This window comes from Lutra lutra, chromosome 4 (assembly GCF_902655055.1).
Source record: "Lutra lutra chromosome 4, mLutLut1.2, whole genome shotgun sequence".
In the NCBI taxonomy this organism is placed as follows: Eukaryota; Metazoa; Chordata; class Mammalia; order Carnivora; family Mustelidae; genus Lutra; species Lutra lutra.
In genome coordinates, this window is record NC_062281.1 from 103,670,218 (window position 1) to 103,686,204 (window position 15,987).

At 48.6% G+C, this 15,987-nt stretch overlaps 1 protein-coding gene across 5 annotated transcripts in view; it reads right to left on the minus strand.

Annotated features, from left to right (window-relative positions):
* ELAPOR1 (endosome-lysosome associated apoptosis and autophagy regulator 1) overlaps positions 1-15,987 on the minus strand; it is a 71,392-nt gene that overhangs the window by 13,899 nt on the left and 41,506 nt on the right. For all 5 annotated transcript variants that reach the window (XR_007126667.1, XM_047726231.1, XM_047726232.1 and 2 more), the window contains exons 4-11: positions 14,660-14,807; positions 14,099-14,179; positions 13,418-13,523; positions 13,122-13,271; positions 6,044-6,132; positions 2,230-2,407; positions 1,914-2,042; positions 1,420-1,510 (exon numbers count right to left, since the gene is read on the minus strand). Coding sequence is in view for 4 of the 5 variants with exons in the window: in XM_047726231.1 (XP_047582187.1) it covers positions 1,420-1,510; positions 1,914-2,042; positions 2,230-2,407; positions 6,044-6,132; positions 13,122-13,271; positions 13,418-13,523; positions 14,099-14,179; positions 14,660-14,807 (972 nt within the window). In the remaining variant the exon portion in view is untranslated. The remainder of the gene's footprint in view (positions 1-1,419; positions 1,511-1,913; positions 2,043-2,229; positions 2,408-6,043; positions 6,133-13,121; positions 13,272-13,417; positions 13,524-14,098; positions 14,180-14,659; positions 14,808-15,987) is intronic.

Here is a 15,987-nt window from a genome sequence, read left to right on the forward strand (position 1 = left end):
CTCAGCTCATCGCTGAGTAGTGTAAATTAAGGGAAGAGACATTATTCCTTTTGAGCAACTACCATGGGCTTGAGCACTGTGCCAGTGATGGAAAGAAGGGAGCCTGAAGAAGGTAATGGAGAAGCCAGACTGGCAATAGGGAAACGCATTCAGCGGTCCTCCCTCATCTTGAAAGCTCATATGGGCAGAAGAATTCACTTTGGCTTTGGAAATCCATTTATGGCTTTTCTTTTGTCCTTGGCCATTTGCTTGTATCCTAAGGACCACCAGTCCCAACTCCTATCTACACAGTTATGCTAACCACTGGGCTGGAAAAATCATCTCAACCTGAGTTAGTCCAAAGTCACAGACTATCAATCCCCCTGTTTTACCAACAAGAAGCCTGAAGCCTACAGGAGCATGGTGACTTCCCCGAGTTCACAAAGCCAGTAACTGGTGAAGTTCAAGTGCCTGTTTTCAGTAGAGTGTTCTTTTCACCACACCACATTGCCTGTAGTCTTTATTTTAATGGCAAACACATTGCTTAATGGCCTAGGTCTTCTTGGGATATGGGGATCATTATGACAGCAAGAGCCATCCATTTCAGTCTTCTTGTCCCAAATGAAGACGAACTGTCTATGGATACTTCTGGCCCTCTTTTTAAATTTTTAAAAACTTATTTATTTATTTATTTATTTATTTATTTAGGGTTTATTTACTTACTTACTTACTTAATTAATTTTTTAAAGATTTTATTTATTTATTTGACAGAGAGAGATCACAAGTAGGCAGAGAGGCAGGCAGAGTGAGAGTGGGGGAAGCAGGCTCACCGCTGAGTAGAGAGCCCGATGTGGGGCTCGATCCCAGGACCCTGGGATCATGACCTGAGCCGAAGGCAGAGGCTTTAACCCACTGAGTCACCCAGGCGCCCCTATTTACTTATTTTAGAGAGAGAGAAAGTACACAGTGGGGAGGGGCAGAGGGAGAGCGAGGATCTCAAGCAGAGTCCCTCCTGAGTTCAGAGCACAATGCGGGGCTCCATCCCACAACCATGCGATCATGACCTGAGCGGAAATCCAGAGTCAGATGCTTAACTGACTGAGCCACACAGGCACCCCTGGCCCTCTTTTTAAAAAGTTGTGTGTTTGTTTGTAACATTTTATCTGATGGCATGAAGAGGAAGAATTCAAGTAGCGTGGGGCCAATCCATGAGAGAAGCCATGTGTGAGAGAGTGCCAGCCGGAGGTCCGCCAGTGTGGGCAGCAACTAGGAAACCACCTTAACATTCAGGTTAATGCTCTCAGACCACTACCCTGCTCCCCTCTGTTCTGAACTCATGCTTCCACATGCCAGAACCCTCTCCTCTACAACATTCCAAGCTATGTTGGACTTGGATGTGGTCAAGGTGGCGTGGGCTTCCCTTAGCTCTGTATCCCTCACCTGAATCCTGGCACAACCAGAGTGAGAATCATGAAGTCATTGTCTGAGGCTCCAACAGCCGTATATATGTGATCACCGGCCACCTCCCAGCCTGGAAAAGGAGAGGGGAGAGTCAGTGCCCCAGGGGTCCCAGGTGCAGGGAAACATACACCCCGCTGACACTCTGAGAGAGAGAGAGAACACCTTCCTTTGAGGAGTCCAGACCCGCCACCAAAGCAAAACCATGTTATCTATCCTGCTACTTTGGTCAAAGACTCTGAAGATCTCAGAGCAAGTCCTTTGGAGTGTGTGCACATGGTTGCTAGCTCTGGTTCTATCTATAAAACTAAGGTCTGGCAGAACGAACGTCCGTGGGGAGTGGAACATTCCAGAGGATGCATGGCGTGATTAGCTCATTTTTCTGAGGATATCACTGTTATGAAGAAATGTGAAGCGGGAGAGCTCCCGTCAGCAGTGAGCTGACAGCTCACTGACTGTAGTGAGGAGGTACTCACCAGTCATGCCCTTGTACTCAAAGTTGATCCCACTGAGGACGGTGGTTTCCATGTTCGAGGGCAGCGTGTTCCACCATTTGTATTCGAATCCCACGGCTGGCTCAGTCCCGGCTGGACAGTGGCTGCAATCTGGGGGAACCACAAGATCCGTGCCTTCAGCAACAAGGCCACAGCCACCCCCATGGGAGCTGCTGTCCCTCAGACAAGGGACAACAGTGGTGGGCAGTGTGCACGTTCCACTGACCGCTCTGAGTAGCCACACCGCCCACCCAGGTAGGGGACGTGGGAATGGACAGGACGCAGACAGAGAGGTTACCAGAGCCGTTGGAGTAAGAGCCGTAAGGGCAGGGCTCGCAGCTGCTGTTGTTGGTTTTGAAGAAGCCCGGGTTGCAGGGTGGGCAGCGGGTCTTCACCCCGGAGGCAGGCAGCTTCACGGCCCCTTCGAGATCCTCACCGCAGATCTTCGGCTGGGCCCATTTGTACATGAGCTGGGTCTGCAGAAACGGATGAAGAATGGCTCAGCCTGTGTGGGATTTAACACATCTTTAGAGTGGTGGTGGTAGTGGGGGGGACTCTGGGCTATGATGAAAGTTTCATGAGGGTAGGGGACCTCCTTCTGGTCACCAACATATTCCATGCTCCTGGTCCAGAGCCCAGCACATGGCCATGCTCAGTAAATATCCACTGAGTGTTGCCTGCATGAAGAAGGGTATACTCAGCGAGGATATGTGTGACAGGGAGAAGGGAAGGACCAGTTGTCTCCAGAGAAAGCTCTGGTTCCAATGTAGCATCCTATGACTACCAAGGTCACAGGAAAAGTAGCTGATGAAAATCCCAAAACATAAAAAGGGATGTCCCCATGTGTCTTCCAAGTATTTTCCTTGCTTTTGCATTTATTCAGTAGACATGTATAGAAGCCTACTACACTTGTGTGCCAGAACTGGGGGCTCAGCAATGAAAGAGACATGGCTCCTTCCCTTAAGGGGCTCACCATTTAGCAAGGACAATAATCGCGTAAGAACGATCTGTGTGGGTGGATGGATACTGTCTCGATGGGACATCAAGACAAAAGGGACAATGTTGGCCAAGGGTTACAAACTTGCAGTTATAAGACCAGTAAGTTCTGGGGCACTAAGTTGCATCAAGGTGATTACAGTTAATAGTACTATACTACTGTATATACCCAAGAGCTGCTTAGAGAGTAGATCTTAAATGTTTTCACCACAAAAAAGGATAATTATGTGATATCATGGAGGTGTTAATTAATGCTATGGTGGTCAGCATTTTGCGATATATAAGTATATCAAATGAATACAGTAGACACCTTAAACTTACATAAAGTTATGCATCAGTTACATCTCGATGAAGCTGGGGGTAATGGGAAGAGGAACGGTCAGCCATCAGATCAGTGGACAAGGAAAACATTGTATCTGTCACTCACTAGGGCCATCCCTACTCTTTTGATGGAGGTATGGGATACAGAAGAGGGGATAACCTGGGGAGGCTCCTGGTTCGGCAGGGGAAAGCCACCTGTGTGGCCCTTGGGCCAAGTCAGAGAGATAAAAGGTGTAATCTACAAGAGCGGATTGCATTGAAGGCACGATGCTCTGGGCAGCCCGGCAATGCATCTGAAAAGGTGGACCAATAAGGCATCCATCCACTTTACTCAGCATAAGAAAAGACAAGTCTTTTTTTTTTTTTTTTTTTTTAAAGATTTTATTTATTTATTTGACAGAGAGAAATCACAAGTAGGCAGAGAGGCAGGCAGAGAGAGAGGAGGAGGCAGGCTCCCTGCTGAGCAGAAAGCCTGATGCGGGGCTCGAACCCAGGACCTGGGATCATGACCTGAGCCGAAGGCAGCGGCTTAACCCACTGAGCCACCCAGGCGCCCCAAGAAAAGACAAGTCTTAAGAGGAGCCTGTGCTGTCTTGGGTCCTGGGGCTCCTCTCCCGGCCCTCTCCGTTCCACCGTGAAGAGACTCCTCCCTGTGAAGAGCAGCCAATGGCCAGAGCCCCAAACTTGGGCTCTAACCTGGGTGCTCTCTCCCTGCTTGTCCCCCGAGTCTGATGGAGAGAAGGATCTGGGGAGCAGGAACACTGACTGGGGCCATCTCCTGGAGCAGCACAAGCAGCAGACCCGGAGGACTGGTCAACCTGGTCCCTGGGGAACCACCAAGGCACGGCAAAGACCATAAGGGCGATCATGGGAGTGGACTCAAGTTATGGCCCTTGATTTAAAAATACAGTTTAGAAGACAAAATGTAAGCATGAGACTGAGCAGAGCCAGTGCAGGCATGAGAGCTCTGCGAGGCCATCCTGATTCATGTGCACTCATGTTGCAGGGCTCCTCCCCTGAGCCTTGGCTGGGCTGCCAGGCGGAGCAATGGCTCTGGCCTCGCTGAGCATCCAGAGGCCCCAGGCTGTTCAGGCAAGGGCAGACACCCCGGCTGGCAGGCAGCAGAGCTCGCTGCGGCTCCAAAGGGCCTTGGCTGGAGGCTGGGAGGGAAGATACTGGAGCAGAAGGAAGCAAAGACCATCACATTCAGCCACATGTTATGCCGAGGGGGGCGAAGAGCAGCAGGATTCAACATCCCCATTTAATGCCAAGAAGATGAAAATGATTTTTACAAGGTCGTACAGAATCCCAGACACTGCACAACGAAGGTAAAACTGATGAGCTGTGTAGCCATTCTCCTTCGGCTGCTGGGGGAGAGAATGATGCTCGAAGCACGAGGGCAGGTGTGGGGAGGGGTGGGGAGTAAGAGAGGATGATGAAAAGCAATCAATCACTGCGAAGGACCAGACTTTATCCCATGCTTATCTGGCAAGAGGAAAATTCATCCAGCCGCCCAACCAGCAAACACTTATGCATCCTAATAATAGCCAAGCTTATGCTTAACGCTGAATGCAAATTTCCCAACTTCTTTCTTTCTGAGAGGCTGTGGTTTAGGGAAACAGACAATTCATCTGGAACCTCTGATCTAAGACAAATCCTTCCACTCGTGCCCCTGAGCCATCCCAGTTCACTTACTGCTGTTCCTCAAATTTGCTGGACACAAGTCGGCCTCCTCCACACGTGCTATGTGCTCTGCTTGGAAACCACCGTGGCCACCCCTTGTCTCACTCAGGTCTCTGTTCAAATGTTACGTCCTCAAATGTCATCCCAACCCTCTCTAAAACAGCATTGCCACCCTTTGTCATTCTCTGTCTTTTCATCTTTTCTTAATTTTTTGCTTCTACTCACTACCATCTGATATGCTCTTATTTATGTTTTATCTGTTGTCTCTCTTTCCACTTGCTCCCCAGCAAGAATGAAGCCCCGTAAAAGTAGATGTTCCCCCACCCTGTTTGGTTAACTGCTGTATGGGAGGTACCAGGCACAGTAACTGACTGTTGAACACGTGACCTCCTCTGAAAGGCCTTCCCTGGCTCCCCAGTCCCAGTCACAGCTCTCCCGGCTGCCCCCAGGCCCCTGCACATCCTCCTCCTGTTCTCATCTCTCACCTTCCCTCCCAGGACAGTGAGCTCTGGGAGGGCAGGAGCCTTCATCATGTCAGGGACCCCCAGCCGGGGTACAAGGCCTGGCAGAGCATTTGTACTCAAATCACGCCTGCTGACTCAGAGGTGACGGAGACTACAAAGGAAAGTCTCTCTGAGGTGGAAAGCCTGGGGGAAAGAAGGAACCAGCAGAGACAGAACAGTCAGCCCATTCTCCAGTGAGACAGGAAATGGGAATGAATTCCCTTTGCCAGCCGACAAAAGCAGTGCTGAGGGGACAGGTCTGATGAGTTCCATGAGGAAATAAGAGCACATGGCAGGCATGGCCCAGAGGCACCAAGCGAATGGGAGAAACCAAGCAAAAGAAAATGCAATGGCTTTTTTGCAACAGAGCATGTGTGAATAAGCAGTGGAACAAATGGGGCAAAAACAGTTTCTGACCTGAAGATGAAAGAGGCCATCTCGCTTTGCCTCCCCACTCCCCCTCCCAGGCCCTGGGGTCCCCACAGAGGTCTGTGGGATTTTCTCCCGTGCCAGCTCCACTGACTTCTGGAACCCCAAATGTAGTAAAGCCCAAGGAGCGGGCAAAGGAGCTATCTGGGGGCCAAGGGGCTCCAAGACCATGCTACCCACCTCTCCGTTGGCATCACAGGCTGTGTGAGTATAGAAGTAATCTTTGTCCGTGCAGGCCGGGCGCACTTTGCAGGAGGAGGATCCCTTCTCTAAATTGTAAAAGCAAGGACAAATAAGCGAAGTCACATAAGAAAACAGAGCTCTTCACCACTCGCTCATGACCCTAGGACCTCCAAGACCCTGGGGTACGGCACAACACAGGTATTGCAGGAAGAAGAAAATCCAGCCCACCCACCCTTCCTTTTGCCTCGCTTCCAGAACCTAAAGCCCCGCTCAGATACCCGCTTTGCACCTGTCCCTGGTGCTATGAGAAGGCACTGGCGGGCAGGGCATCAGGGAGTGGACGCGCCAGCGGGCCAGTGAGTGGGGTGGGGAGCCGGAGACAGCATTTTCCAGGCTAACCACAACTAACGCGGTATTTTTGAGACCTGTCATGTTCCATGTGCTTCATAATCCTGTGCAGGTGGTTTTTCTACTCCTGAAGGATTAAAGCAAAACTTAGGAAAGCTTAGGGCAGTGCCTTCATACTCTTATTCCAATTCCTTCCCTGCATTTTCTCTGAATATCTCCCTCCAATGAAGGCCTTCCACCTTCGGCTTTTCCCTTTCTCAAGGCACCCACCCTCCACAAATAAGGTGGTAATTTCCTCCGACTCCACTTAAGACAAAGAGTTTCCCCTCCCCCAAACATCCTGCCACTGTCTCTAACCCTTGACCTGTTCCTAATAAAAAAGGTATCAACTATCATTTGATTTATTCTACTCTCCGTATGTTAGCTCTGCTTTAACCCTGTGAATGCTTGGATGGCAAGAACTATTTCAGCTTATCCCTCTTTAAAGCAGTGGACTTCACCTTTTTGGAATTATAAACATTTTGAGAAATTGAAAAAAAAAGACCTGTTTCGTTTTTCCAGAAAAATATATGTAACTTATGCAAATGAATGTTTAAAACTTTCCAGGGAATTTATTTTCTCCAGAATGAAAACCACTGCTCGGGGCGCCTGGGTGGCTGAGTCATTGACCGTCTGCCTTCCGCTTCGGGTCGTGATCCCAGAGTCCTGGGATTGTGCCCCACGTGAGGCTTGTGCTCAGCGGGAAGCCTGCTTCTCCCTCTCCCACTCCCCCTCTTGTGTTCCCTCTCTCACTGTGTCTCTCTCTGTCAAATAAATAAATGGAATCTTAAAATCTTAAAAAAAAATTAAAGAAAAGAAAACCACTGCTTCGTAGAGGACTAGTGCAGCACTATTACTACTGCTCCTGTCACTGTCATTTCTCAGGTGACTGCTGTGTCACCTGCAGGCAAGCATTTGATACAAGTGCGCCATCCTCTCTCTGTAGATTACCTGACAGGCCATGTGACAGACTGAAATGAGATTTTTAGTCATACGATCTGGGTTTGGATCCCGCTCCATTTAGTAGCTGTGTCACTTTAGGCAAGTTACTGAAACTCTCTGACGCGTAAAGCTCTCATTTGTAGAGCATGAATAATATCTACCTTACCTGAGCCAGCACATTCTTGGTGCATTGGAAGTAGGGGCTCACTAAATGCTGGTAACTATTACTCCCTGTGTTTGTGGGAATTATTTTTATTTGCTAACTGTCATGAGATTTAAAAAAAAAAAAAAAGATGTGTTTATTTGTTTAAAAGAGAGAGAGAGCCCAGGGGAAGGGGGCAGAGGGAGAGAGAGAATCTCAGGTAGACTGTTTGCTGAGTGTGGAGCCCAGCCTCATGACCCGGAGATCATGACCTGAGCTAAAGCCAAGAGTCTGATGCTCAATCTGCTGAGCCACCCAGGCGCCCCTTGTCATGGTATTTTATCTGTCTATCTATCTATCTATTTATTTATTTGACAGTGAGAGACGGCAAGAGAGGGAACAAAGCAGGGAAAGTGGGAGAGGGAGAGCTGGCTCTCCACTGAGCAGAGAGCCCGATACGGGGCTGGATCCCAGGATCCTGGGATCATGGCCTGAGCTGAGGGCAGGTGCCTAACAACTGGGCCACCCAGGGGTCCCTTGTCATGAGATTTTAAATAAGGATTGAAAGTTTCTTTCTCTCCCTTCCAGTTAAGTCTTATTTCTCAACTGATCCTTTCTTCTTTCTGAGGCACCAAATGAGTTCCTAGATCAGAGAATCTCCTAGTTACACCCTTGTTGGCCTGCCCTGGGGAGCTCCCTCCACCGCGCGTTCCCACACCTCTTCTGCTCCTGTCTGATTAGCCTGGGCAAGAGGGAGCTACTGCCTGAGGAACAGCTGGAGTCTTCTCAGCTCATTGACTTGGTTAACAAGCAGAAGGCCCCATTCAGCACAGAGGGATCCAGGGATTCCTGCTTTTGACAACCTGGGCCAGGAGGAATTTGGAAGGAGATGCTGAAAACACACCATTTCCCAGGATCCAGCATAGAGGGTCTAGCAGGTTGCAAGTTCCACGTTAAAAAGTACATTTTACACAAGGACTTTTCTCTGCTTGTTCAAATATTTGCTCAACCTGATACCCCAGCTCCAGGTTTCAGCAAAAGTGATCCAGCTGTTTACACACTTGATGATTGCTAACCTAGTTTTAATAAATGATTAACCCAAATGCTGAGCTGGACCTCACTTCCCTAGCTCAGGTTTCATCAAGGTGTTGAAGTTGGGTCCTGGTCAAGTTTGAAAGATCTGCCTAGATGTTCGGGCAAGGGAGCAAAAAGTGATTCTTCTAACGTTGGCCCAGGGAGCAAGACTGCGAGAAGATAAAGTTTATCACGGGGGCTTGGGTTTCTCTCTCCGAGCTTTCCTCTTCCTTTCAGGACTTCTCCCCACCCCAAGGTGTATAATGTCCTCTCATTCAGATCCATTTTATCAAAGGAAAACATTCCCCTTGATGACTGAATCATCTAATGAAGGCTTGGTCCAGCTCAGATACCCCCTCAACCTCTCTGAGCTGCCCTTTATTCTTTTATACACAAGGAGATCACTCCTGCACTCCGGTAAATTGTAAAGTACTATCCAAGTGACTTGTTATCACTGTTATCTATGCTAAGAGTACTTTCATGGAAAGAGAGGACAGCTGGGATAAGCCTCAATGGAAATGAACACAGTTGACCCTTGAACAACAAAGGTTTGAACCAGGAGGGTCCATTTTATATGTGGAACACACACACACACACAGAGTACAGTATTAGTATTATAAATGTATTTTCTCTTCCTTATGATTTTCTTTTTTTTTTTTTTAATTTGTTTGACAGATCACAAGTAGGCAGAGAGGCAGGCAGAAAGAGAGAGGAGGAGGAGACAGGCTCCCTGCTGAGCAGAGAGCCCCTACTGAGGCTCAATCCCAGGACCCTGGGATCATGACCTGAGCTGAAGGCAGAGGCTTTAACCACTGAGCCATCCAGGCGCCCCGCTTATGATTTTCCTAATGACATTTTCTTCTCTCCAACTTCTTTTACTGTAAGAATACAGTATGTAATACATAAAACATACAAAATGTGTATTGACCGATTGTTTATCAGTAAGGCTTCTTTCTGGTCATTAGTAGTTAAGTTTCTGGAGAGTCAGAAGTTATTGTCCCTGTATTGTTCAAGGTTAAGCTGTGATAAAATTAATGCTTACTACAATGCCAGGCACTGCTCTAAATCTTTATCTGTAATAGTCAATTGATCCACATAATAACATTATGAGGTAGATGTGATTATTGCCATTTCCATTTTACGGATGAGGAAACTGAGGCACAGACAAGTGACCTGCCCAAGGTGGCAGAGCTAGTAGGTGACAGAGCAGAGATCTGAACCTTAGTAATTCAGTTCTGGAGTCCGTGCTCTTAAACCCCATGCTATTCTACTAGGAAATGAATTCCTAATATTGAACATAACACAAAGGAATTCTTCTTAACGATCACATTTTAGGTATCAATAAGAAAGATGCTTTTAGTCAAGCCTTTGTCCTTAAGTTCTGCATTCCCATTAGCTCCATCTCAGTCTAGGTCCTAGATACCAGCATGATGCCTGTTGAGAAATCTCCGGACTGTGGCCTCTGCTTCCAACTCTTTCCTTCCTCATCCATTTTCCCAATGGCAGCTAGAGTGGTCTTTCAAAATCAAGAGCCAAATCACATCACTCCCTAGTTTAAAATTCTTGAACGGCCCCCACTGCTCGCAGAATCAAATCCCAAATGTTCAGCAATGGCACATAAGGGCTGGTCCATAGTCTGTTCCCTGCCCACCTCTTAGCCTTGGATGCTAGTTCTCTCCAAGTCAGCTCCTGCCTTGCTGAGTTTCTCCAAGACCCCCAAGCCTTCTGGCTTTGGCTACACTCCCTCCAGAACATCCATCAAACCACCGACTCCTCTTTCAAGACCACTGCCACTGAAGACTTTCCTGCCTCCCCACAGAGGACTGACCATGTCCCTTCTCTGCCTCTACTGTGCACTACACTCAGAGTTCCTATCTGAGTGGCCACTGCACAATGCACTTACCACACTTAGGTGCTCCTATAACTACATTCCCACTTTTCGACCTAAGCCAGAAGGCAGGCACCAGCTCCAACCAAGCCCAGGCTTTGGCACCCACAGGCACTCAGGATTTATTCATAAACGGATGACTAAATGCTCTCAGGGTCTTCTGTCCCTCCCTTTATGCACATTCCATCACAGGCTCTGATCAGATTTCTGCATTTCCCCGGCCTCCCATGGACCCTGTATTCTGGAAGAGTCAAGTCATGATAAAAACTCACTTTCTCTTCAAAGAGGTAGATTGAGAAATGGGTAGCAGAAGGAGAACAGACTCTGAAGGACTCAGACTTCCAACCCAACACTTTCACAACAGCTCTCTGGATAACAATTAATTTATATACAGAGTTGATCAAAACATTTCCAGATGGGTTTTCTAGAGCCACCTTGCCATTCAAACCCTTGAACAACTGCTGGGCTGGCAAGGCAGCTGGAGACAAAGACAAACAAGGGCACCATTGATAGAGCACGGAAGGAGAATAAGAAATTCAAGTGGAAAAACAGGAATGTAGACTTACAGATTAAAAACTTCCCTCAAGATCTAAACATTCCTGTTCTTGCTGAAAACTACACTCATTTGGCAAGATCTGTGTCGATAAATAGGACTTTTGTTTTAGAAGTAGCGTAGAAATAAGCAGTTCACAGGGTCAATGGCTGGTCTCGGCTGGCTGGGCAAACACGTCATGCAATGCCTGTGTGAAGGATGGGTTTGTCTGTGGACAGATTTGAGGGTCTGCTTGAGGGAGAGCCTTGAGCTGGGGGTGTGTGTGTGGCTCTGTGTAAGAAAGGAAAGATGGAATAGTTATGGGCTGCCTGGGAAGAGGGTCCTCTGGGGGGACTGCCCACTTTACACCAGAGCCCTGTGGCCTTGGGACTCCCTCACAAGCCCAGGTTCTCTTTCTTAAATTGGGATACTTCAGGAAGCTATTCAGAGACTGTAGCCACAGGCTGCTACACCTGTCCCCTTATTTGCCCTCAGAATGCATTTGTTTGTTTGTTTGTTTGTTTGTTTGTTTGTTTAGAGAAAGAGAGAGAGAGCATAAGAGCATGCAAGTGGGGTCTAAGTTGGGGTGGGGGGATGGGGGAGGAGCAGAGGGAGAGGGAGAGAGAATCCCAAGCAGACTATGCTGAGTGTCAAGACAGTGGCATTGTGGGGCTCAATCCCACGACCTGAGATCATGACCTGAGCTGAAACCAAAAGTCAGATGCTCAATGGACCGTGCCACCAGGAGCCCCCGAACACTGGTTTTTAAACTATGTTCTAAGGAAGCCTTGATTTCCTGAGAAGGCCTTTGAATTCAGTGGATCATCACACTGATAAAAGATTGTAACTTCCAGCTTTAATCTTTGCTATCAAAACATTTTGTTCATCGGGGCACCTGGTGGTCCAGTCGGTTAAGCGTCTGCCTCTTGATTTCAGCTCGGGTCATTATCTCAGGGTGGTGGGATCGAGCCTGGCTTCTGGCTCTGCACTGCAGAGGAGTATTCTTGTCCCTCCTCCTCTGCTCCCCCACCCACCCACCCTAGCACCAACTTGCTCTCATATAATAAATAAATAAAATCTTTTAAAAAAATATTTTGCTTGGGGTGCCTTGGGTGGCTCAGTCGTTAAGCATCTGCCTTTGGCTCAGGTCATGATCCCAGAATTCTGGGATCGAGGTCTGCATTGTGCTCCCTGCTCAGTGGGAAACCTGCTTCTCCCTCTCCCACTCTCCTGCTTGTGTTTCCCCTCTCGCTGTGTCTCTCTCTGTCAAATAAATAAAATCTTAAAAATATATATATTTTGCTCATCAATGCAGCCTCATGGCTCTTCTAACCTAACTCTGATAATAGCTGTTATGAATTAAAATATATAAATGTATAACTTTTGCTTACTGTATCTATTATTTATAATTATAATCTTATATAAGATTTCATTTATACAGTGGACCTGGGTGGCTCAGTGGGCTAAAGCCTCTGCCTTCGGCTCAGGTCATGATCCCAGGGTCCTGGAATCGAGCCCCGCTTCGGGCTCTCTGCTCAGCGGGGAGCCTGCTTCCCTTCCTCGCTCTCTGCCTACTTGTGATCTCTGTCTGTCAAATAAATAAATAAAATCTTAAAAAAAAAATTTCATTTATACAAATTTCACTGCTTAGGGGAAAAAAAAAGATTGCAACCCCTTTCCCTAACTTTCTTAATCCCTCTAGCCCTGACCTGCTTTTTCTTTTTGCCACAGCACCCTGCGCCGTTTACTGTCTACCATACTATAATTTATTATATATTTATTATCATTCTTGTTTATTGTCTGTCTCCCCCTCCCCCCACCAGAATGTAAATTCCGTGAAGATAGGGTTTTGTTTGCTGTTGTAGTCTAGGCACCTAGAATAGGACCTGGCAGATAGGAGAGGCTCACCAACTACTTGTGAATGATTTCACTTTTGCTTCCGGAGTGATGGGTGGAGTATGGATCAGCAGGGTTCTTCCAGCGTCCAGGAGCAGGGGTTCACGAAGAGTCATCTTCAGCATGGCCAGAAGGATGGTTCTCCTTCCTGTTTCTCCCCTTGGTTGTTGGTACCCGCCCCTCCCCCAACTCTACCCGCCCTCAGGAACCTCACCTGAGTATTTGTCGGGGTCACACTGGTGGCAGGAAGTTTCCCCCTTATTTGAATAGGAGTTGGCTGGGCAAAGTTCGCAAAAAGAAGAGCCCTGCTTGTCTGCATACGTGCCAGGTTTGCAGGGAAAACATTCTGAAGTGTAGGCCACCCCTAGGGAGGAAGAACGGCATGGAGAACATGGAGAAGCAAGGGTTGAGACCCGAGACTGAGCCCCTCTGGGGGTTGACACCCAGTCCCCCCCAACTCTCCCGAGTCAGGAAGTCCACAGACCCCAGGCCCTGCTCCCTTCTCGGTACCTGTTATGGCGATGTTTCTCACCAGCACGGGCTTGGAGATTTTGGACCACACTGAGAACGCTGTGGTTCTCCAATAGAGGACATTATTGCCTCGATTTAGCTCGACCTAAGCCACAAACAGGAAGACAGATATCCCTAATCCATGGAATTAGCCTCTGGTAGGGACCTGTCCTCTTACCGGCTGCGGGGCAGCACCTTTTCTTATTCCCTCCCTGACCTTCTTCAGCTTTGCCTTTCCACCCAGCTCAGCTTAGCTCCCCTCTGCTTTGAAGCCTCCTCTTAACACCCTCTCGTGGCCTCTCCCTCACCCACATATACCATGAGTATCTCCAAGGCGAGACCTATGAAGGGGCCTAAAAGGACTGACAGGAGTGGTGAGTGGAGTTCCTGCATTCTTCTCTGGTTCTGTGTATCCACACCCCATCCCCAGAAGACCTGGGCCTTAGAGCTGGCAAGCTGCTGATCCTTGGGGTCAGGCCACGAGTGCAAGTCATCTCCCACCCATACTCTGTCAACTCAAGAGGACAGAAACTACAACGTCCTCATTGGGTCAGACGCCTGGCCTCTAGGGACGGAGAGGTGGGAGCCCAGACTGGGAAGAACCACCCCTTGAAGGAAAGCCCACGGCCCCTTTGCTGGTATCCCCAGGAAGGGCTCCAGGGAGGCTGGCAGGATACTCACACTGTGGAACTCCCATCCTTTCTCTGTGGTTTTCATCCACCTGGAGTCATCTACATTGGGCTGGCATTGGTCATTCTGAACCTGAGGAGGCAGGAGTTTGGGAAGAGAGTCTCAGCTTTCCAAGAAAATGGGTTCCTTACCCGCCCTGCTATCACAGCCTTCCAGAGGGCCCTTCTTATGGGAGAGGAACTGCCAATTTCCTTTAGGGACTGAGGTCAGAACACATGAGCCTTGAAGCAGGGTGGGAGCTAGCTACTCACACAAAACATCAGGACATCAATGCCAAAGAAATAACTTGGAACTCAGAAGCCTTTATACACTTTTTCCTGTCTGCATGGTCAGAATGCCTAGAGTCTCCAGGACCCTACTCTTTCCCTTCAGAGGCCCCCAGCTTCTTTCTTCTCGCTTCTCGAAGTCTCAGCTCATTTTGTCCACAGTTCTCTCCAGAGGGAAAACCACTGTGGAAAATTCCCAACCAGAAATATGCTTGCAATTCCTGTCAGTGAATCTGAGCCCTGGACAGTCTTTACCTCCCATCCTCCCCCAGTGACAGGAGCTTACAAAAAACTCAAAGATGATGCTGGAGTCTGGGTAGTAGTACTCAAAGTTGACTGTGCCAGACTGCTTTAGGTTGACGGCGTACATCAGCGTGGCTGTGCATTCGTCCGTGTTGGAGGAGATGTAGTCACCAAGGGGAACCCACTTGGACCTGTGAGGAAACAGAAGCCATGTTCATCAGCGGGGTCACGGCCCTCCGTGCTTTGTGTGAAGTGCAGGTCTCACGCCCTGCTGGGTCTCTGAGGAACTCCAGACTTGTGATTCACAGATGGGAATTTAGACATGAACAAGAGTGACCTCCAGATCAAAGAGCTTGGGGATACAGCGGACTCAAGGAAGACAGGTGGGTGCAACTCCACATTCTACAGAACTATCCAGAAGATAGATGCCAGGTGTTGTGAGGGGAAGAGGGGTAACATTTATTGGTTGCTTCTTATCTCCCAGGTACTGAACTACAGTGTTTTGTATTCATGACTTCTTTTCTTTCCCATTTAATGGATGCTGAAACTGAAGCTCAGGGGAGGCCTTGCCCCATGTCATGCAGCCAGCAAGTGGCAGGGCTCAGATTCAAACCCAGGTCTGCCCAACTCCAAAGCTGTCAGGAAAAATCAGCAGACACATCCAGTCTAGCTGGTTTTCTGGAAATGCCCACTTTTAAAGAATTTTTTTTTTTAAAGATTTTATTCATTTATTTGTCAGAGAGAGAGAGGGAGAGAGAGCAAGCACAGGCAGACAGAATGGCAGGCAGAGGCAGAGGGAGAAGCAGGCTCCCCAATGAGCAAGGAGCCCGATGCGGGACCCGATCCCAGGACGCTGGGATCATGACCTGAGCCGAAGGCAGCTGCTCAACCAACTGAGCCACCCAGGCGTCCCTAAAGAATTTTTTTTAAAGATTTTATTTATTTATTCAACAGAGAGAGAGAGATCACAAGTAGGCAGAGAGGCAGGCGGGGGGTGGGGAAGCAGGCTCCCTGCTGTGCAGAATGCCCAATGTGGGGCTCGATCCCAGGACCCTGAGATCATGACCTGAGCCGAAGGCAGAGGCTTAACCCCCTGAGCCACCCAGGCACCCCTGGAAATGCCCACTTTTAGATGCTGCATATAACTGGTAACTGGGAAGAAGGAAGGCCAGAGAACGTCAGAGACAATCAATCTGTCTTGTAATTTCATTTTCTAAATATCTCTCAACTTGGCCATACCCTACCCCAGCGCTCTCCCTCTTCCTTGCACCCCCACCCCCAGCTCTGAACCAGCCCCTATCTTGCCTCCCTGTATCCAGTCCTGCCTCCTCCAATCCCTCCTCCACACTGTGGTGGCGGAGGTCCTCCAGA